Source organism: Mesitornis unicolor, unplaced genomic scaffold (assembly GCF_000695765.1).
Source record: "Mesitornis unicolor isolate BGI_N332 unplaced genomic scaffold, ASM69576v1 scaffold10138, whole genome shotgun sequence".
NCBI lineage: Eukaryota > Metazoa > Chordata > Aves > Mesitornithiformes > Mesitornithidae > Mesitornis > Mesitornis unicolor.
Window position 1 is genome coordinate 127,327 of NW_010199791.1, and position 22,112 is coordinate 149,438.

General features: G+C 42.5%; 1 protein-coding gene across 1 annotated transcript in view; it reads left to right on the top strand.

Annotated features, from left to right (window-relative positions):
- BACH2 (BTB and CNC homology 1, basic leucine zipper transcription factor 2) overlaps positions 1–22,112 on the top strand; it is a 98,863-nt gene that overhangs the window by 43,898 nt on the left and 32,853 nt on the right. The window contains exon 3 of the mRNA XM_010189555.1: positions 10,888–11,142. Within this exon, the coding sequence (XP_010187857.1) occupies positions 10,900–11,142 (243 nt within the window). The 5' untranslated portion in view covers positions 10,888–10,899. The remainder of the gene's footprint in view (positions 1–10,887; positions 11,143–22,112) is intronic.

Sequence of the window (22,112 nt, forward strand, 5' to 3'; positions counted from 1 at the left end):
CTGTAAATCTGTGGGTCCTAATTCAGTAGGCACCAGAATCTATTTACTTATTTATTTAATTTTAATTCATAAAAATCTATTATTTAACCATAAGGAAACCTTTTTCCTTCAATACATCTGTTGTCAAAGGAGAGCATTATTGTTGGTATGCATTTGGTTGTGGAAAACGCTGCACAAGGAGATAGCGGCCCAGTCTCCGAGGAGGAGGCAGCCACCTGTATTCTTTCCCAAGAGCAGAAGGTGCAAAGCTATACCCTACGAAATTCTGTCCCAGATTTAACCCAGTGACCTACTGCATGCGTTCCTGCTCTTCACACATTAATCACTGCAGACATGTTCCAAAGGACATGTTAGTTTGTGTCCCAAGGAAACCTGAAGGATATTCTGAACACCTGCTACCTTGCAGCAAAGATGAAGAGCTTGCATTTTAAGGGCAAAAAAAAAAGGAGAGCAGATTTTTCCCATAACACCTATATAGTATGACAGGAGAAAATGAGCTTTTTTCATTTTTGCAACCTCTACAATTTGAGTAGTCTAAGATGTTAGCAGTGGTTTTGGCCACATCCTCCTATGCAGGCAGAACTTCTTCCACCAGTTCTGCAGATAAGCTGGAAAAGCAGTAATTAGTACAGCTTGAGAAGTTAAGAGAAAATAAACCAGGAGATGTAATTGTGAAAAGAACTTCTCTGTTTTCCTCTGGAAAAATATAAAAAAAAATTTCAAGTACAGAGCTTAAGTCCTGAACTCTACAGGAGTTTTTAAAGGCTGGGCTTCCTTAGGAATAAAACATAAGGGAAGTTAATAGCTTTTACTCAGATAACTTGTTGGCGTAACCTTTCACATTAAAAGGCTGCTAAAAGGAGCAGAACTTTGCCATTATTTATAATTCGTGGCTTCCAAACACTGGTGGTATTGGGCCAATATCAGCCTGGCATTTGTTCTCGTATCAGCAAAAGAGATTTCAGATGGAGACTTGTTTACTCTCCCAAAATGTTGTCATACTGGTAAGTGGCCTGGATACTTGACCAGCCATTTGTGCTGCAGCAATTGAATAATTTCAGATGGCATCATAGTGCAAATTATACATATATACATGTGCACAATTGCCCATATGCCCATAGAGGTAGCATAAATTATTTAAAGGTTTAGGAAAAGGAAGAAAGCCATATCACTGTATTGCTCCTCGACCAAAGCCCCCAGATACTCATTTAAAGCAAGGAAGGCAGGACCTAAATCTGGTGTGCCTTTGCCAGAATTTCCAGCCTCCATTTGTGTGGAGACCTTAAACATTTTCAGAGAGTTCACCAAGCTGGAAGGCAAGATAAAAACAAATCACTAGTTCATTTATGCCTCTCTGATTCTTTAATTTGGCAATTCAACTTACCCAAGAGTAACCCAAAAGATTGCGTCTTTTCCCCAAGGTCCTGAAGCCATTGTCTACTTCAGAAAAAAACTTAATATGTTGTTTGTTTTGCTTGGTGGTTTCATGGCACTGTTTCAGTGTTGGGCATTCCCCATTCTGCTTTGAATAAGCTATTTTGAGTAGCAGACTTGCTTCTGCCTGTCCTCTTCACCACAGCCAGCTACTGTAAAGAGCAGTGTGAAAGTCATGAGAGGAGACTTTATCGGGGAATAGTTCCTTTGTGTTTCTCACTTTCCATGTACATATGTTGAGTTCCTTCTGAGAAATAAGAACAAGGGACAGCTCTGTTGTTCCTTCTGTTTTCCTACTTGGTCTTTGTCATCCCTCACCCCGTCTACTGCATCTCTCTCCTGAAGGCATCATCATTTATATTTAAAGGATGTTGGAAATGCATGTTAAACTAAGCCTGGCTTACTGAGTGTAGGACAATTAGTAGTATAATTACATAATTTTTCCTGAGTCATAAAAAGATGCATTTGTATACTTTGCCTAGTAAACCTGTACGGAAAGTATATGTCAATGCATGTACCATGTGTAAACATTATTTGCGTGTTAACTAAAGTCCCGAAAGACTGCAAGCTATCATTACCTTGTTCAGTTGTGTTACTCTCTCGAAAAACAGTAACAACACAACCTTCTGAAGTCAATAAATAGGTTTTATCTGTATGTGGAACATAAATCTATTTGGACTCTTCAAAGCCAGCTCCACTGGGAATCTCTGCCTCCATATGGTACCAATCTCTGAACAACCTGAAGTGCAATTTCTTTAGAGTAGACACCTGGGGTTTAAATAAACATTCATCATGGAGACTATGGGCATCCTGACACTAATTTGAAAAAAGAAAAAAAACCAACAACCGAGACAACAACAAAATAAACCCTTTGCCAAGATCCACTGCAGAAGTGAAGCTGTGGTACATTTCTGTTCGTATGTGCAAGCTGCCAATAGTGAAATCATTGTAAGTAACCAGAATGCTACAGACAAAAGTTGTATTTGTCAGTTCTGTTTAAAGGTCTGCAGGATCAGAGTCCCTTTTTTCTTTTCCCTAGTCTCCATCCAGTTGTGTGGGTCTAGGTCCAGTATAATAAAGCCAGTAAGTGACTTCTGCAAAGGGACTTCTTAATCAAAGCCTCAGTTCTGTGACAACGTATGGGCTGTGCAAAAGCAGCCATGCAGGGACTGGAGGATGTGTCCTTGTTGCTGTCAGTTTAAGCTAAGGAATGAATTCCCAGTATTCTCATCTCTACTTAGAAAGCACATGGAGCTGACAGTACAGAGAGAGGGCTCATGGCCCAGCTCTGCAGCCAGCCCAGGCACTGATGCTTCTGCTCACTGCCCATGATGAAGCTTATCCGGGACCAGTTTGTGACCCCTGAACTGCATGCAGCTGTTTACCAAATCAGAGGGTGCTCCCTGGGTTGTGAACGCTTGATGTGTTGGAGCTACAGGGTCTCCTCAACAATGTGGATTCTTGCCTTTAGTACGTGTTACCAACTGTCTGAAGGGCCCTGCTGCCTGCCCAACCAGACCTGCCCTCTGGATGGACCATAGGACCATCCTTTCAGGGGTTTCTCTTGGCTATCCCCCTTCCCATAGACCCTTCGTGGTCTAATGGAGGTCTTGTTTTGAGGTGGTAGGGTCAGAATGACCAGTAACGTGTCTACAGCTGCTAGCCAAGAAGACTTTACAATGTCTTTTCCACTTGGCCAGGTATCATCTACTTTACCGCAGAAGTTACTTGAACCTCGTGAAAAGCTCATTTCTGAAGACGCTCTTGCTTGTGGCCCTGGCACCCACAGTATGTTTGGCAGGAGGCAAGCCAGTGTAGCCTGGCGGCCTGCTAGTCTGTTTTCAATTATCTAGGGTGCTCAGAGAAGGAGACATTAATGTTGCTGAGGATGACATAGCAAATTACTACTGCTCCCTAACCTTTTAAAATTGCTAACACTGTTGTAATCTGTAATTACAGAAATCAGTGTGAGAATTGTGGCACAGTATAATTATCTTTCCTGATACTTTATTGCTGTATGAATTATTAATCAAAATCAGTCTTGTATAGTATTTGCAGCAACTAAGAAGAATAATGTATAATTAAATTTCATTATTTCTATTTTTGTGCTAGTGTTTTATGATGTTGTAATTGATAATTAATTGGTTAAAAATTCACACAGTTCTTGGGAGTTTCATATGACTATGACTGCTCGGTATTCAGCATTTATTAATTGAATAATGGGCTCACTGAAGAGACCTTTGTATATAGTCTTCTGTCATTACAGTGAGCTCTCAAAAATGGTGAATTAATCATTAAGCCTTTCAATAGTTTCTTTTTAAAGAAAAGCAGTGACAATATAATCATATCCTTTGTTGTTATAGCTATAATTGAGAGATCGTAATAACCAATTATAAGGATGGTCATTTTAGGAGCTCTGAAGTGTCAGTTATTGATAAATTCCTTTAAAACCAAAGTGTTGATTACACAGAAGGAGTCTTCTCCTAGAAAAAATATTAGGAAATTAAGAAGGAAGCCTGGAAAATTATTTTCCTCCCACTTGCCTCTTAAAAACAGTGCATGTTTATCCCTAAAAGCTGTCAAGTCTGATGTGCTTTTGCTGCTATTTGTCAGAAGTACAAGTTCCTCTCAACTTTTTCATTATTTTGTCATAATTCTCATCATTTTTTTCCTGGTACCTTTTTCTAAATTGTATGGGGGGGAGAAATAGAAAACCTCAGAACAAAAGAGCATTTTTTGACACTCTCTGCATCCCATTGAATAGAAATACTGTCCGATACCTCCATGCAGATCTGCAGTGCAGCCTCCCCAGCTACCTCTGACCAAAGAGCCTTAGGTGCATTCAAGCTGACCACTTCAGGTTGTCCCTAAGTGTCTTTTTTTATACCATTATCAGAGCTGATTGGAAGAATGTGAACTGTAACTAAAACTAACCCCAGTTCAGTATTGATCCTCTCTTAACATGATCAGGAGAAAGCCGTGAGTCACCTTGTCTGCCAGGATACAGTGCGAGCTCCAGCTTACACTTCCAAACAAAACTTGCAGTTCATTTTACACCAGATCAGGCACTGTATTTCCTAAATGAGAAATCACAGTGTTATCTGTTGGCTTCCCTACTAAAATGTAGCATTACAAACATAATGAGAAAATACCTATACACCTTTTCAGGCTTTTACCGTGAAGCTGTTAGGAGTCGTCTGTGTGCTGTTGTAGATCTGGTGTCCTGCTTACACCCCAAACTTTTGCTTCATGGGATGAGGTGGTGCCTTTTAGGCCCCTCCCCCCCCCCCCCCCCCCATCACTGGTGTTTTGTTGTGGAGAGGCTACAAAGACACTTCCACTGCAGTGCGTGCACCTTTTATGAGTTGGGCTTAACATCTGATGGTTTCTCATATCCACAACCTACCACTCTACTGAAGCCAGTGGGAGTGGGAGCCCCATGTGTCAGGGACTTCCACCACATGTAGTCTTTGGATGGGTGTTTTCTACTGCTTGCCCTCAGCAGCTTGGTCCTCTGCAACTTGAGTGCCTATTTGAGAGAGGAGAGCACAGGGCAACGTGCCCATCACTGTCTCCCATGGCTGGGGGTGTGGGGTCTAGGAGGCATGTGTGGAGGTGATAGGTTTGGGGTTTCATCTGTGTTGACATTCATCAAATAATTTGTTTCTGAGACAGTGGTCAGTAGATCAGGAAAGATGGATAATACAGGCACGTTCCTCCACCCAGGCAGTTTGTTGTTGGCCAGTGTGCTGGAGCGTGTGAATATCCATCCTGTGTAAACTTGTACCCTGAGTAATGTGGCCCTGGGTAGTATTATGAGGAGTGACTAATCCTTTTACAAAGCTGGTGAGTTCTTTGCCCAGTAACATGCAGCAGTGGTCAGTTGTACATATGGTTTATTGCAATGACTGTGAAATCTCTCAGGAAAAACGAAACAAGCATCTTCCTATGAGTACTGGGTACAATTTCAGTTCATTTTGATGGTCAGGAATCACAGCTTTTCTTTTTACAAATTCTGTGTTTGTCTTGCTTCTTTTACTTGGGTGTTCTCACCTATTTGCAATGCTAGAAACAGTGAATAGCATTGCTGCTTCGACCTTTGTATTTTGTATTATTTGTATAGTGTCTATTGAATTGATCATACGTGTTGAGGAGGGCTTTTTCTCTTTCGTTGCCAATAATTTCTGTTGTTCTCCTGAGGATTTCTTTTCTCCCTGTTTCAACATCAGTAATCAGATGCAGGCACTGCACAACCACTGCACCAGAAGTAACTAGAAAATATATCTCCTTATGAAAATATTTCTCTCTCTAAAATCTGTCTGTAGGTGATGACAGTCTGTCTGCTTCCAGTCTGTCTTTTTCATGAGAGACTCCAAATTGGAACTGAAATCCCAGGTCAGTGAGTACCTGGGATGGTGGTCACACTGCAGCAGGTAGCCAAGAGATGATGTGGGGTCTCCATCATTGAAGATACTGAAAACCCGACTGGACACAGTCCTAAGCAGCTGTCTCTAGGTCACCCTGCTTTGAGCAGGGAGGTTGGATTAGTCGATATCTAGAGTTCACCTCCAACCTCAACCATTCTATAAAATTGCATTTTTTTCCTCTAATTGCCACTTGTGTGATAGAGGGCCTGAGATTTAGTCTTAGCACCTTGTTAGTGTCCAATTCTTTTTTATATTGTCTTTCTGAAATTCCCAGCATCCCTGTTACCATTGACATTTGAACTAATGTCACCCATTTCAGTCTCCCCCGTTTAGGTCACTAACCAGTGCAGAATCACCAGATAATTCATGTTGGAAAGGACCTCAGGAGGTTCATAGCACAACCTCTTGCTCAAAGCAGGTCAGCTCTGAGATCAGAGCAGGTTGCTCAGCACTGTATCCTGTCTGGTCTTGAAAACCGCCAAGGGTGGATATAACACAACCACTCCAGGCAATCTGTTCCTCAGTTTATCCTTATGTCCAGTCCAAACCTCTGTTGTTTCAAATTGCTCCCACTGTCTGGTTCCATCTTCTCAATGACTCTGCTGTAGGTACTGACAGGCTGAAGTTAGGATCCTGGTGTGCCCAGGCGGTCTCCTATCCAGGTATTAAGTGCGCCCAACTCTGCTGTAGCTTCAGAGATCAGCCTAGTTCAGGCGCATTGCATGGTGTGGCTATAAGGAGATGTGAGCTACTGGAACTGTTGCTGTTTCACTTCTGGAGGAATTTCACTGTTAACCTGCTGAAAATTGGCCCTGCATCCCTTCTCTGTTGAATATAGATTAGCTTAAGTGATTTCCAGTCTGATGCAACTTCTCACCTTATGACAACTGAGCTTCTCTAGCAGCCTTTTGTAAAGGTTTTGTCAAAGGATTTCTGAAAGTCAACACTAATTACACATAGCAGTGTTCCTCACCGCTAATTTGACACACTTCAGGAATCCTAATAGAGCCCATCAGAGACATGACTACCCTGTGCAGAAGCCACGCTGCTTTGTCACGATGATAATTTGCCTGGTTAAGTGCTCTGTAGCTCTGCCACGGTTGAGATTTACCTTTTCACGTAATTAACCCAGTTCTCATGCAGGACTTTCTGGTCTGTCTTGATAAGGGTTTCTCTCCCTTAATGTTTCCCTTTAAAAACAGACACCACATTGCCTGCCCTCTAGTCTTGTGAGGCAGGAGCTGTTTTTTCGTGATAGGTAATGTATTTTTGGTAGCAGCTCAGGCAGTGCATTCATGAGTTCCTGGAGAGTTTTGGGCGAGTGCCAGCCAGCAGAGACGACGTGCTGCAAACCCAAGTGATTTGGATGTTCCGTGAGCAATTTTTTTGGTCTCCTGAGGTTTCGTGTGCCTCCTCCATGCCACTCATGCAGAAGGGCTCAGTGGGATCTCCCACCCGTCGCTGTGGAAGGACTGTGTAAGCAACGTTCCAGCTCGCTTCACTGCAGTTGCTGGCCTTTACCAGCAACCTTTCTGGCGAGGTTTCAGTGGTGCTTTCCTTGCCCACAATAGTTCGTGCCAGTTTCTGGAAACTTTTGTTTCAAAGAGGCTTTTTCTGGCAGTATGGTGACCTATATGCAAACAAATGCACAGCATGTTCTTTTGAGCCACAGAAAGGCTTGCTAAGACGTTCTCTCCTCGGTTTGAAGAAATACCAAGTGTGTAACAATGATTTCCATGAAGAAGGTTCTGCAAACTCAGCATAATACTGAATTCAGCAAAAAATTATGTGGTTTGAATTAACATTGTATAAAGGACTTCCAGCACAGCTTGCCTCACAGTTCAGAGTTAATACTTGATCCCTGCTTTTCTCTCTCGAGGAGAGGGGAAAAAATAAAGGATGAATTCTGCTAATTTTCTTGCTACTACATTCCGAAGCCCTACAGTGACCTTTTCTCTTTGCACTCTAAACCCTTTCCCCATGAAAATGAGCAATATGCTTCCCAAGGCAGGGTTTCACCATCTTGCTCCTGTCCTGCAGGATAAAGCCCTTTTGGAGAGGAAACACCTCATGCCTGGAGGTCATTCAGTTGATGGCAGATCATGGAAAAGGGAAGACCATAAATCACTTGTGTTGAAACATTAAAAGCTGATAAATAGGTGGTCCTGAGCCATAGCCCAGCCCTGGCTTCCCTGTGCACAATGCGGAGCTCGAGGTGCTTCCTGGAGCAGCCAAGGGCACGGCCGGGGGAAGTCTGTGTCGGGCTGAGATTGCAGCCACTGGCCAGGGCATCCACGCGGATTCTCAGCAGCTGTGGGAAGGGGCATGGCGTGGATCCGCTTTCGGGAAGCCCCAGGAGTCACAGCGATAGCCTTGGGAAAGGATGGCGATACAAGCAGCTGGGTGGAGGTCCTTCCTGGGAGCATCACTAGGGATCTGCTGGAGCAGAGGGCACGATTTACAGCCCCAACATCGCCGTACCACATCGGTCAGGTTTCCTAGCATAGAAGGCAGGCTCACTCGCCAGTGGGGAAATACACCATGGTATTTTCAGCACTTCACAGGGCATGCAGTCAATTTAAAAAAAAAATACACTTGATGAAAGCTTTAGTTAAAAAGTGGGAAATTACTAATTAGTAACCAAGTAATTCAGGGTTTGATTCACACAAATTGCACTATTACTGTAAAAAAGGATTGCAATTTCAGACAAACAGTGGTTTTTGGGTATTTTTTTGAAAGCTCTGAAAATATAATTGATGTTCATTACCTGCCAGGTTTCAGGTTTCTTGTACATTTTTTCATCATCTGAGACATAACAGGCATAAGACATGCCTGGAAAAAAAAAAGAAAAAAAGAAAGAATGCTTTCCCCTTTGCATTGTCATTTGCAACTCTCAGGTTTTCCCACTAGATTGTTCTTGTAAACTCTTGCATTTCATATCACGCAAGAGTGACCACTTAGAACATCGTTATAACGCTATCGTTAGCATCAGAGTTCACTTACACAGAAAGCTATGAGTGGGATGAGCTAAGTATCATTTTCTCTTTTACCTTACTATAGTGCTAATAAAATGATTGCTGTCAGTTTTTCTCATTAGGGAAATTCTCAATTTATGGGAAAAAAAATGAAAAAAAAAATACTCCTGATTAAGAAATCCAACTGGTAGCATAAAAAACCCCAGAGTGTCTCCCTCCCTTACCTGTGTGCAGTTTGACAAGCAGATTTGTGTCTTCTCTCTCGATATGAAGTCAGTGAAGGACTAATGGATACTGGGGTTGGTTGGTTGGGTTTTTTCTGTTCATATAGGCATTTCAGTAGGTACTCAGAAGTGTAGCATGAGTCAGCAACAAATACTGAAAATACCAGTAAAAGAGAAGCTATAAGCATCCCATTAAGCATTCCAGTAATATTGTAGTTTTGTAATGTTGGGAAAAACACCTATTTTATAGAGTCATCATAGCCACTAGCTTAAAAATACTCTTCTGAAGGTGGGAATATGGAGTTATTTTTGAGAAGCATAGCAAATACTTAGAAGTACTTGTACAAACAGGTCCTCTTAAGTCCATTTTGTCTAGATTATTAGTGTCTTTCAAGTGACACTGTAGGAAATTGGTACCCTCATTTGAACACCTGGCAAGAGTTTGAAGTCGTGTTGCGTCTGCATGCGTAGCTGTATGTTGTACTAGCAAAGGAAAATGCTGCAAAGAACTGCATTTAAAAGTACCAGAGGAAGAATTTTGCTTCCACTTTCTGCAGTGGTCAGATATTTGCAGTGCAGCAGTATTCTACCAAAACACCCCTGTCTGTTGCCCTTAGCCATGCATGCCTCTGAATCTTACCTCTCAGAAGGCGGTTGTTGTTTGGAAAAACAATTCCTTAAAATAGTTGAAGTTTGTGTGTTTGCACAACTTTCCTTTTGTCAGCAGATAGAATACATACAAATAATTGGTTTTCCCATGTAAGCCTTAAAATTAGTGTTTTCAGAATGTCTTGGGGTGCATAGTGTGTTCTGACACAGCACAGGCTTTTACAGTTTTCTACTCAGAGAAATTGAAATGGGAAAATAATGCAAAGAGGATTCAGTCTGGTGCTGGGCAAAAAGCTTTTGGTAAAACAATTACTTCAACGTTTCCAAGCGCGAAGGGCGTTCATGTGGTATTGAGTGTTGGGGAAAGTTGATTCCCACCACCATCACCACCACAAGTCCAATCCCAGTGTTTGGAGACATTGACAATTCTATGTGTGTCAGAAATTGCAGAACAGCAGGGAGAGAGCTTCCTGGCTCAGACAGTTGTAAGGGGTGTCTTACGTCCTGCCAACCCCTGCTCTCCAGTCAGGATGGGGACACTTAGCAGGCAGGAGCAGCCTCAGCACCCACCTGCTGCCTGGGGCTGGGCCTTCACACGGGTCAAGAGATTTTCTTGTGTCTCTGGTTCTGGAATTCAGAAACTGCTTTTTTCTGTAAAAATGATAAATGAGGTCGCCGTAGTTAGTGGCTTGTCTTCGTTGGGTGCAGTTCCACCTTGCCTTTCACTTGAGCCAAAGTCCTCAGTGTAAACACATATCACTGCCTGTCTGTTGGAGAACGGACTGGGGTTTTGAGGGTTTTTTCCCTTAATCTGAAAATAACAGAAGCAAGCACAAAGCTTTTTTTCACTATTAGAAGACTCGACAGTCACTCTTGCTATTTTTGCTAAAATCTTCTAAAATTTCCCATGTCCCCATGTTATTGCCTCTACTAAACTGAAAATCATAGATGCGTAGTAGGTGGTTGAAGGAAAGCACTTTGCAGTCCGTCTAAATTCTGCTTTGGTTTTGAGGGGGGAAGCCAAGGGGGATTTAGGTAATCAAAGTGTGGCGGGGTGAAAGCCAGTGGCAATGAAAGCCCTTCCCCAGTGAATGCCCAATGTAAGAGTTAATGGGCTGTTTGGCCATAGTCCTGGGGAACCCAGCAATTGGGCGGCATCCCACCATGCTGTGCTGCTCCTCACCGCCTTGTTTGTGTTTTCTTCCTTCTCCCCTGCAGGGTGTGAACGGCATGTCTGTGGATGAGAAGACTGACTCCCCCATGTATGTGTATGAGTCAACGGTGCACTGTACCAATATTCTCCTCTGCTTAAATGACCAGCGGAAGCAGGACATTCTCTGTGACGTGACGCTGATCGTGGAGGGGAAGGAGTTCCGCGCCCACCGGGCTGTGCTGGCTGCCTGCAGCGAGTACTTCCTGCAGGCCTTGGTCGGGCAGACGGAAAATGACCTGGTGGTCAGCCTGCCGGAAGAGGTACAGTATGTCACCGTGAACACGAGCCCCCTCCATCCCATCCTGCGGCGGTGAGGAAGACATCACCAGTGTCCAAGGGGAGTGCAGTGCGGGTGTCAGTGCCTACCCCGGCACACCTCTGGATATGTTTTTTGTGTGTGGGTGGGTTGTGAATCACTGAAGGATGGATGTGTTCATGCCAGCCTTCCTTGCCAGCAGTAACTCCTAACAGTTAGGCAGCAAAGCCTTAAGATGCTTCAGCTCGCCTTTCTTGCCATCGCTGAGGGAGTCGTACCCAAAAGCTTAATTACCATAGCTTCATTCAAGGCATTATCAGGACCCTGATACTCTTCTGCTCATCCAGACATGAGATTTGAAAGGGGTGATTTGGCTGCCAGACAGCAGGTTATTGTTGAAAAATCATTTGAGCTGTCACATTGTTGGGAGTCTCATTGCTGTCTACCCTTCTCTGGCAGCTCATATCCTCATCCTCCTCTTTCCGCCTTGCTTCCTCTCGTCTCCCCTCACAGCAAGTTTTGGATTTAACTGCTCCAGGCCATGTGTTTTCCACTGAGAAACCATGAACGCGGTCTGTCAAAAAAGCAGGGTTTTTCTCATGCAGCATGGCTCCCACAGCAGGAAGCCAAGGAACGTAGAAAATACATACCTCACTGGAAAGTTTACTTTATTTTACCGCAAAATCTCACTGGCTGGCTTCCACCCCCACTGTAATTTCCTCACAGCCGTACAGCCGTGACAGCACAGCTACTGTAGGGCATGCCGGTGGCTTTGCTGCCCACGGAGGGGAGACGTGTGCCTGCTGGCCAGGGCTGCTGTCACCCACTGCCTCAGCACTGCCAGCCCAGTGTCTCCAACTGGGATGGGTGGAACAAGGGGCGGTGATGTCTCCAAGGCATGGGAAGGCAGTGGCTCAGTGGGAAGGTACTCTCACATACAGAGGGATTTTTGTCATCATTTGCTTAACGCCCATGAAGAAGCACAATGTGTTTTTAAATGATGACAGGTCCTGAGGCGTCACACACCATTTTTCCCCCTCTGGTTTAGCTCTCCAGAGACTTCAGCGGCGTCATGATGTTGTCACAGCACAAGTTGGAGAGCATTAGAAGAAGTAGGTCATCGTGTGTGACTTCATGAGTCTTGACACTGAATATTACTCATGAAGAAATTTAAACCCAGATATTTTGCATAGGAGTTTAGAGATATTGCAGAGGACGTGCTAGGATGCACACTATGATTCTGTAGTGTCCACTAATAATTTCCAGTGGAAGAATCAAGACTCAGTCAGTGTCTCATAGCTTTTGCACCACAAAGCAAGGGTGGCAGCAGAGAGGTGACAAAACATGACCAGGGGTGCACAGGTAGGAAGAGACAAGACAGCATCAGTGCTCTTCTACAAAGCCTTAGTGAGACATCCATGTATGTTTCAGGTCCAGTTAAATAAAGAAAAATAAAGGAAATTCAAATAAGCATATACAAGAGTGACTGAGATGTTCAGAAGGAGGAGTCTGGCCTAAAGGAGAAGACGAAACCATGGCAGGTTCATCCTGCTGGTGTGACAACTGCGACATGCTACAGCTCCATGTCAGCAGAGGAGATGAAACAGCTGAGAGGAGTTTCTCCTAATACTGAAAGATGATGTTCACACAAGCTTTGATTGGTTTCAAGTGCTTTTAGTAAAAGTGGATTGGAAATTAGCAGATTTCTAATCACAGCAGTGGTAAGATGCTCAGCCCCACGCCAGTGGGGAGGAGCAGGGTGGTGGAGGGATCATGATGTGTCTGCACTTGGTGATCCAGTCATACGTTCATATGACACTAAAGATTTAAAACATAAAAGGTCTGTCCTTTTATGTGGTTTATATGAGATACTACATTAAAAAAAAATCAGCCATAAATCTGAGTGCTTCCCTTTTGGATAAATGAAGTATTGGTGTTTTAAATTTTAGAATACATTTCAATGAAATATCAAAAAGTTTTAGTGACTTAGGGTTACACTGGCAGCTGTTACAGCTGCAGTGAAGTCCATGGACTTGCAGAAGCAGTGAATCCAGTTCTTAAGGTTATTCCCAGTACTCACGCTTCACCTAAGACCACCACTGTTCTTTTGCCATGTGTTTTGGTTAGTTACAGAACACCAGGGCTTTAACTTTCTCATGCTGGAAAAAAGCTCTTGGCCTATTGAAAAACGTACCTACAGTTACCAGTGCCTACTTGTACAGATATTTTCCATGTGCAAATTAATTGCTGATAACTCCAGTGAACCTAATTTGCTTGGTGACTACTTTATTTGAATTTCTGAGGTGATCAGTTAAATAGTTTCCTTACGAGTGTTAGCCACTTGGGGTAGAGATTTGCCTGATACAGGTTGTTTTTTCTCAGTTATTCCTTGGTTAAGACGCACGTCTCTGCTTCTGGTGTTGCTCTGATTCAGAGTACTGGGCGCTTTGGCAGATGCTTGTCCATAGGTATGAGAAGTGCCTCTGACAAAGAGCAGTGTTGGAGCTCCCCATGAAAGGAACTGAAACACTCCTGGTTTTTAAAACCCGATAGAGCAGGGGAATAACTGTCTTAGTTATGTTGCATTAAAAGAAGCCAGCAGGGTCTTTCTCAGTTCATGGCTCTTCCCAAGGCTGTTGTTTTTGAGACCACGGTCTGCGGAGCTCTGGCAGCCCATGAGTTATTTCTAAAGGTATCTGTGAAAACTGACTGAGTCTGTCATGTGAAGGGTTATACCTCCAGTGGAAAAGTTTCAAAAAAAACTTGACAGTTAATGTCCTGAGTCAGCACCTTTTTCAGGCTTAGAGGCAATTAATGTTAGCATACAGTTTTTATAGAAAAACAGAGATTGAAAATAATTTTTAAATATAGTCTTCAACTTCAAAACTTTTCCAAAGATGACGATCACTCATAAATTAAAGCTATTTTTAAGTCAACCATACAAGCATTGCATTTTAAGTTCTGTCATCATTTGAAAACTGCTAAAGTACACAATTGTGGAGAAAGGGCCTTGATTATTATTTCTGAAAGGTTTGGTGTTGGAGCTACATAAAGCTTTATATGTGAAGCTTTTACACTCGGGTAATGTTGGTGTGAGGGAACTTAACACCAAAACAAAATAACTTATTTTTGATTATTCAGAACAGTAAATCTGCCTCTGAAGTCTAAATTGCACACTTGTTTTTTTACTTCATAGTATGTTGGGGTCTTTTTGTTAATCGGGCATCCAGACATTGTTAACTGTTGTCCAGCTAAACAGTGAACAGATGTTTTTTACATTATTTCTTGTTTATGTCCAATTACAAGTGAGAGCAGTTTTTACGATACGCCAGTCATTTCAGACATTGTGCACACGCCGAATTGGGAGTAGTTGAACTTACAGAGTTTTAAACCACTGCAAAACTTTGTGTTAGACATTTCAGGTCAGTTCAAGCATGACTTAATGTGCCTTTCCCTAATCAACTTAAACTATTTCTGCACTGATTGAAGAGTTTCCATAAACCCTTTTGTGCTAGTCTCGGTAACTTGATTTTGTACTACACCTTTTGTTAAAGCACCATATTTTAGTGTGTAGATAAGTGCTTGGAAAAAACAGACCCATAATAACAAGGGCACAGATGTGGCCGTGGTGCGTGAACTATGAACCCTCAGAGCAGTGTGGGAGGAATGGAGTGTGTCAGATGCCTACAGCTAATAAGAAAGGACCCTGTTAACTCTTAACTTCCAAGCTTTTCTCTTCATTTGCAGTTTTTCATAAACAACTAGAACCTTGTCTTGCTTTTCACCCAAGGTATTTTTCAGCAGTTGTGCAGTTTTCCTCTAGCAGCTGTTGTTAAATGCATCACAAAATTAGTATTTTCCAAGAACTGAGGTTAAAGCTGTAAAGTTAGTCATTCACTCCATACCCCTAACTGTTGTTTTGTTTTATTTAATCACGAAAACTGGTCTTCCTTCCTTTAACAAGGCACTTAATTAAGCTTTTAATTCATGATAAGAAGTTAAATGGCACTTATGAGGCTTTTTTAATGGTTTCCACTTCCCATCCAGATTACAAAAAAAGGTGTGATAGAGAGAGGCACGGCTGTCAGCCAGGGGTATTGTAGGTCATGCCAATATTAGCTGGCAGCAGGCCATTATCCAATTAACATTGCTTCATTGCTGCAAGTAATAGCTCTCGAGTAGATGATTGAGTCATTCATGCTGTAGTGGTACTCTACTTTACTTGAGAAGGAGCCAGTGCTTTGTCAAATAGGCTTTTTATTCGCTTTTATTACCTGCCTGGCTTTGCTAATAGAAGTGCATGGTGAGTCTATATGAGGCAAGCCGAAAGCTGGGCGCTGAGCAGAGGAGCATCATCTGTGCAAACACCTTATTCACTTGGTTTTCTGAAAGCTGAGGTTGCAGTTAAATGCTGAGAAGACAGAAACAGCAACAACAAATAAACCTTTTCAGTGACATTAGATTACCACAGCTTAGAAATGTGATTCCTGACCTTGCTTGTGTTTATTTGACTTTGGAGTGTCCATTTGAAAAAACCTTCACCTGGTCATTCCAGCCATGAGAGCACCTTTCTCTCTGGTGAAGTTAAATTTGAGTCTTCTGAAGTAGCAGACCAAGGCTTCTCTAGCACTGGTCCTTTCTGTTATAAAACTTGTTTCTCAAGTAAGTTGGTTAGCTTTACCTATAATGCTTGAATTTCTTGAATCTGTTTCAGAGAGTGGTTACTGGTGACTTTTTTTAGTGCAATGAACTATCTGCTGGAAATGTTGCCTTCCAAGTGGTTTAAATGGAGTTTTCTGTAGCTTACAAATCTTCCAAGGGGCAAAGGGAAGCAGCATCTCTTTTAGGAAGAGGAGGTGGGATGTGCTTGGGGAGCTTTTTTGTTTGTTTATTCGCACAGCTTTTCTCTTTGCTATTAAGAGAATGATGTTCAAAGTAGATGCTAGCACACACCATGGGCTGAATTCCTCCGCATTCTTACTGCTTTACTGCTCCCCAACGGCTGCTGCGAAACCTGCTGTTTCCCCACAAGGTCTAGCCCTGTGAAATCTGTCATCTGCTTCTTTGGTTGACATGAGTTAACTCCCTTGCCCTGTTAATCTTTGCAAGGAGAAAGGCAGGACGGTCCCTCCATTTGGATTCAAGGCTGGCAAAAGCTGAGCGTGTTGGAAAGCGAAGACATGCGGCACCCTGAGTGGGACTGAGCCAGGCATCTAACATTAGCATGGCTTGTAGCTGACAGGGAGGAGAAATACTGGCAGCTGCTAACCATCCATGCCAACCCGCCAGCCTGAGGGAAAAATGCTGGGAATCAGCCAACGAAAGATGATTGTGATGAGGAGAAAATCAAAGGCAGGATGCAGGAGGTCAGCTGTTACATACTTTGCTGGCTATTGGCATTCCTTTTTATCTTTCAATAAATAAACTATATTCTCTTACTTTCTCTCTTTCTGTGTAGTGTGTATATGTATGAATGTAATATCTTAAAGGAATGCAGGGACTGAGCTGGGAGTACTCTGCACAGGCACTTGGAGTGGAAGAGGTGATAAATGTGGAAAAGAGAAGCAAGAGGGTGAGAAGAAAATGTCTGCTTGGAAGTTTCTTTCCCAGCTGGAAGGATGTTATTACGCAGTAGGAAACAACTAGAGACCCTTTTTCTTTGGCGCCCCAGAGATGTATTAGGAGTAGCTAAGGTTAGTTCTTAGAGAATGGGAAGCATTAATGTGGTTTTCTTCTTACATGACTATATCAGCCATTGATGTTCCTCACAGCACTGGCCAGAATTATTTCTGCTTTGGCTCAGAAGGCAGCAGGGACCTGAAAGCCTTCCCAAAAGCCACCACCCCCCTTCATCCACAGAGCTTTTTGTAGTGGCAAGAGGTTGTATCCATCAGTTTTCAAATAAAGTCAGGCTTCAAACTCATTTAACGCTTCAATCTCACCTCAGCAATGCTGCTTCAGTGAGTCCATATGGTTGGAAGTTGAGTCTTTGGTTTCCTAAATTCCTTCTAGGGAATGTTGTTATTTTTCATGCTGATTCACAGTGCTGACACTGACCGCACAGAAGGATGACTGGAGGCTGCGGATCTGTAATGAGAGCAAAACTGAGCATTTGGATACTTTTTGAGGTCTTACATGATGCGGTACTAATTCAGGAGAAACCATAAGAAAGAAATGAATATTGTTCTGTGTGCCTTGCATATGTAGCACGGTGCAAGGTACAAACAACATATTTTGTTTCTAGCAGGTGAGCAATAAAACAGAAGTGAGATCATCAAGATGTGATACGAAATTCCATCCATGTCTTGCTGCAAAAACTTCCAGCGCTGCCAGATTTTTCATGCCTCAAGTATGATTAGGAAACTATCCACATACTTCTGATTCTGGTGGTGTAACTTCCATTATTTTCTGATGAGGGCTGTCTTGCTATTGATAATTCTTTTCTGATCATTTCCAGTGGAGAAAAGTGAAATACGTCTCTGTTGCGTTGTGGGGAGAGCTAGGCTTAAAAAAGAGAAACAAAAGCCATGCATACACGCATGTTAAGGGGAGAAAATCTTGCATTAACTCCTTTACCCTCCTTCTGGCGGTAGTTGTACTATTTATTTATTTATTTGAGTAAGCATATAAAAATGTACTGTCGAAGGGGATGTGGAGATGAATGTGCAGAATGAAATTCACCACCGCGATAAGTGGACTCAATTTTGTTGCCTTTGTTAGACTCCTGCCCGCCGCTAATGCTAAATTGGGCTGATTGACGGTGATTGCACTCGCTATTGAAAAGGCAGTTTGCAGTGGGGAAACTTTCTCACTCAAACATCGCAAACATAATCTAAAATGTAAAAGAAGAGTAGATAGACTATGCTAAAGGCATGAGCAGAAGCAATAAGCATGTGTAACAAGAGGTGTATTTTGTTAGGTTTTTCTCTAATTTGGGAGGTTTTTTGCTGTATATCAATATATCTGTGGGTATGGATGAAAATGAGGTGGCTGAGCCATGGCTGCACCTCAATACTGTGAGCACCCTGGCGCTTCAGAATGAAAGAACTTCTCCTCTCTTCCCCCTCCACCTTTGATTCTCATTCCTTTGCTTTTTCTCTCTCTAAAAAAGCTTTGAGTTTCTTTAATGCCGGCACACTAAGTATCTGCTTTTTTAAGAGTCCAGAAATACAGACTTAACATTTGCCATTTGAATAAACAGACAGATAAGGCCCAGATAAGACACCCCTCAGCTACACCACATCAGAGACCACAACCTGTAAGGTACTTTCTGATCCCAGAACCAAACTTTATGTTGTTAACGTTCCCAGGACCTAAAGAAGATAAGGCTTTATCTCTGTACAGCACTTTCTGACAAGGATTCCCCGGTGAATAATGTCAGACCGACTGTTTTTCTCAGCTACCAGTGAAATTGAGCATGTTATGGGGTGGAATATGGCATGTATTCAAATGATGCATTGCAGCAGTCAACAAACATTAAGGCTAGGAAGGATGGTTCAATTTGGAAGTGAAACACGTGTTTTAGTAGCAGAAGGCAATTGAATCGTACTAGGATTTGGGAATGAGATGCTCTTTGTGGATTTTACGGGCAGGCTGTTGGGTTTTTTAGAGGAACAAGTAGACATACTTTGTGTTATATGTTCGATGCAGACTCTGAAGAGAGAAATGGCTGGTTTATTCCAGGACTGTGCAGCAGTGAATTTTCATCTGTCCCACTTTGATGGAAGACTGCCAGCAAACGCCTCCGAGTCCCAGTGCAGTCTAACACTACTAAAAGCTGTGTCCTTGGGCACTTTATTTACTTTAATAAAATAGATATATAGGAGCAGCTGTACTTGGCCAAACTACAGATCAGTCTAGCCCAGGCTTGATTTGTTGTAAAAATGAGATTTAATTTCTCTAACAGAGCTTGAGAGGAGGCTTGTGTAGTTGTTCAGAGACTTAAATGAAAAGAAAGTATCAGGCATATCTTTAGCAAGCTAGGTTTAATTTACTGGGGAAAGATATCATGACAGCCATTGGCAGTTGTTTTGAAGCCAGATTAAAATCAACTGAAAAATTTGACATGTGTTTTTAGCAACAAACTGCGCAGTGATGTGTGTGACTGCACATTGTTTTATAACTGTAAGGCAAATGGCCTTGGAGAGGGATGAGCTTTAGACACCCCTTGAAGAAGTTTGGTGCTCAGTACAGATGTAGCTGAGCGGAATTTAAGATCCTGAGATAACATAGATCAGATTTGCTAATAAACCTTTCTGTCCTTCACCTTTTTAATCTGCCCTTATAAGAGCAGATGGCACCAAAGTGTGCAGTTAAGTGTAACTATGGATTTCCCAGACACAAATAGTTGAAATAGTTTCCTTTTTTAATTTTTGTTTTGTATTTTGGGATTATCTTTTTTTTTGCTTGAAGATTGCACAATGCATCTTTTGGGTCACTTTTGAGACAGTGGTGAAGTCTTTAGAAGACTTTGTGGAGAAGCTAATTTGTAATTGAAATAGCACCAGGAACCTCTTGCTGTGACCCAGGGACGGCTGCTAGCTGAGGGGTCAGTCAAATGAGCCAGAGCTGGGCTGAGAACAGCAGAGAATCACAAGCACTTTCAGTAAAACTGATACATAAACAAGGTGTCACCAAACAGCTGGAATTGAGAGGTATCAGCTCTGAAGTTACATAATGGTAACATAAAACCTTCAGCAGTAGATTTTTGAGGTCTCTTGTGAGCAAGTAAAATACTGTCATCACCTCTGCGAATGCTGAGGTGGAAGCTGATGCATCAGTTGGGAATTACAGCGCAGGTGTATGCATCAGGTCAGTGATGATTAAATCACCTCGCGTGAACCGCTTAGCTATATCTACCTCTCTAAACTCTGTTTCACATTACCTCACATGGACATGAACAGTCTGACCCACAGCTGGCACAGCTGGAGGTCTCAGAGCAGCCTGTGCATCTGAATCTGGAGCTTTGGCTTACCACTCCTTACCCAGAGTTTCAGTCTCATTTTCTTCCCTCTGTATCTTTAAAGCATGCAGAAGGCGTTGAGGGGATCTTCAGACCAGTTGCAGCATTTCTCAAGATGGATGAGGTGGCATGGAGCCACTCACTGCCTTATCTGGCTGATTGGTCCTGAGTGATGGATGGGCTCTACCCCATGTCCTCTCCCCGCTTTTCCTGCATCACCCCTGAGGTCCTGTGCACTGCCATCGATAAGAGCTGCTGAGACTACCACATCCAAGAGGAAAGTAGACTTGGAGGCATGGAATAGATCAGAAAGAGTCTGTGAAACACTACAAAGCTCCCAGTCCCTTACCAGGAGACTGGGGCACTTCGAGGATGCTTATTTAGGAATTTTTGCCGAAGAGGCAGAGCATTTGCAGACCCAGGTTCAAACAGAAAGTCTTAATTTAAAAGAAAAAAATCTTGATACTTAGAGCAAGATTTAAAAACTTTATCCTGTATTTTGGTAGCTTTTGGACTTCTCATCTGTTCCAAATAGATGGGTAGGTACCTAGCAAGACTTGATCTCTTCCACTGAGAGCTAATCAGTCTTGGCAGATGGGAGCTGTGGGTTTTCAGGTTCCCCAAATATGGGCACTTTTGTTTTGGTGTTGCAGCAGCTATATTTAGGTGAATATATATTTGGGTTTAGTAAGGCATCTGCTCCATATCATTCCATACAGCAGCTGCTTATCATTTCAGAACCACGCTTTAGAGAAATGGAAGCGTACAGACTCACTGTAAGAAGTGCAGAGAGGTTTGGCAGGTGTGACCCAGGATGGATTCAGAGGTGGCATTGTATTCTCAGTGCTTCCTTCTGCTTTTGTGGCAGCTTCCCTCTTTACCTCTTACTTTATGTTCCCATAATGGGTGATGATACAGTCTGTGGTACTGTTTCAAAGTAAAAAGAGTAGATTGAAAGAGAAAAATTGTTGCCCATGCAAACTTTGCAAGTACAGTTCTCAGTTTAAGGAAAAAGTGCTTTTGATGAAGTGGTCCAGGATTTTTGTCAGACTGTCAACTAGGAGGCTGAGGGTACATTTTTGGCTGTGTGAAGCTTTTGCTTGTGGGAACTGTTTTGGGTTTTTGCTTACCTTTGAAAGTCAGACCTGTAGTCCTCTAGCCTGCAGCAAGTAAGAAACAAGTCTTAAACAACTCTGAAAGCAAAATATCTTTCAATCTCTGACCACACAGCAGCAGTACAACGTGCCTAGCCACCTCTCTCTCCAGATACACAGGCAGCCTTCAGAGAAAATTTCCCTGTCAGGGGATTCTTGGTCAAGTAAAAACAGAATAAGCTCAAGTTATTTCCTGTTTCTTTCAAAGGACGGGGTTGGAGCCAGTAACCTTTCAAGACAGGAAAAAGCTGGAGAAAGACAAATCCTGACAACTTCCCCTCTGCTTTCCACAGAGGACTAGTGCTTATTTCTGCTTCCAGAAGGGGAAGCTGGATTTGGGGTGGATGGTTCTCCAGCCATTCCATCTGCCTGTTGAATTGAACTATTTTTTAACCTTATTTTTATCTGACTGGAGGTTTCCATGTTCCCCTATGGATGGCTTTCTGCATATGGCATTTTTGTCTGGATGTAAAGCCATATCAAGGAATTTCTGTCTATTTCTTGAACTTGTTAGTTTTCAGGAGAATGGACACATCAAAGCAAGGCTGTGTTTTAAATGTCTGAATTAATTTTTCAAATTCAAGGCATAAAAGTAGAGAGTTACCTGTCTTTTCTAAGAACCATCTATCCTTCTCATTTTTGCCCAATTTATATAAGCAGTAGCCATTGAGGACAAATAATACCTATACCATTGTCCAAGGAAGTGAAGAATGAAGAGGTGTCATGACATATATAGACACTGGGACATTCTACAAAGAAACTTGGTCACATTTACGAAGTTGTCATAGCATTTGGAAAGCAGAAAGAATTGCTTTCAGTAGTGGCAGAAGCCTTTAAATCAATGACTCCTTTTCTTCT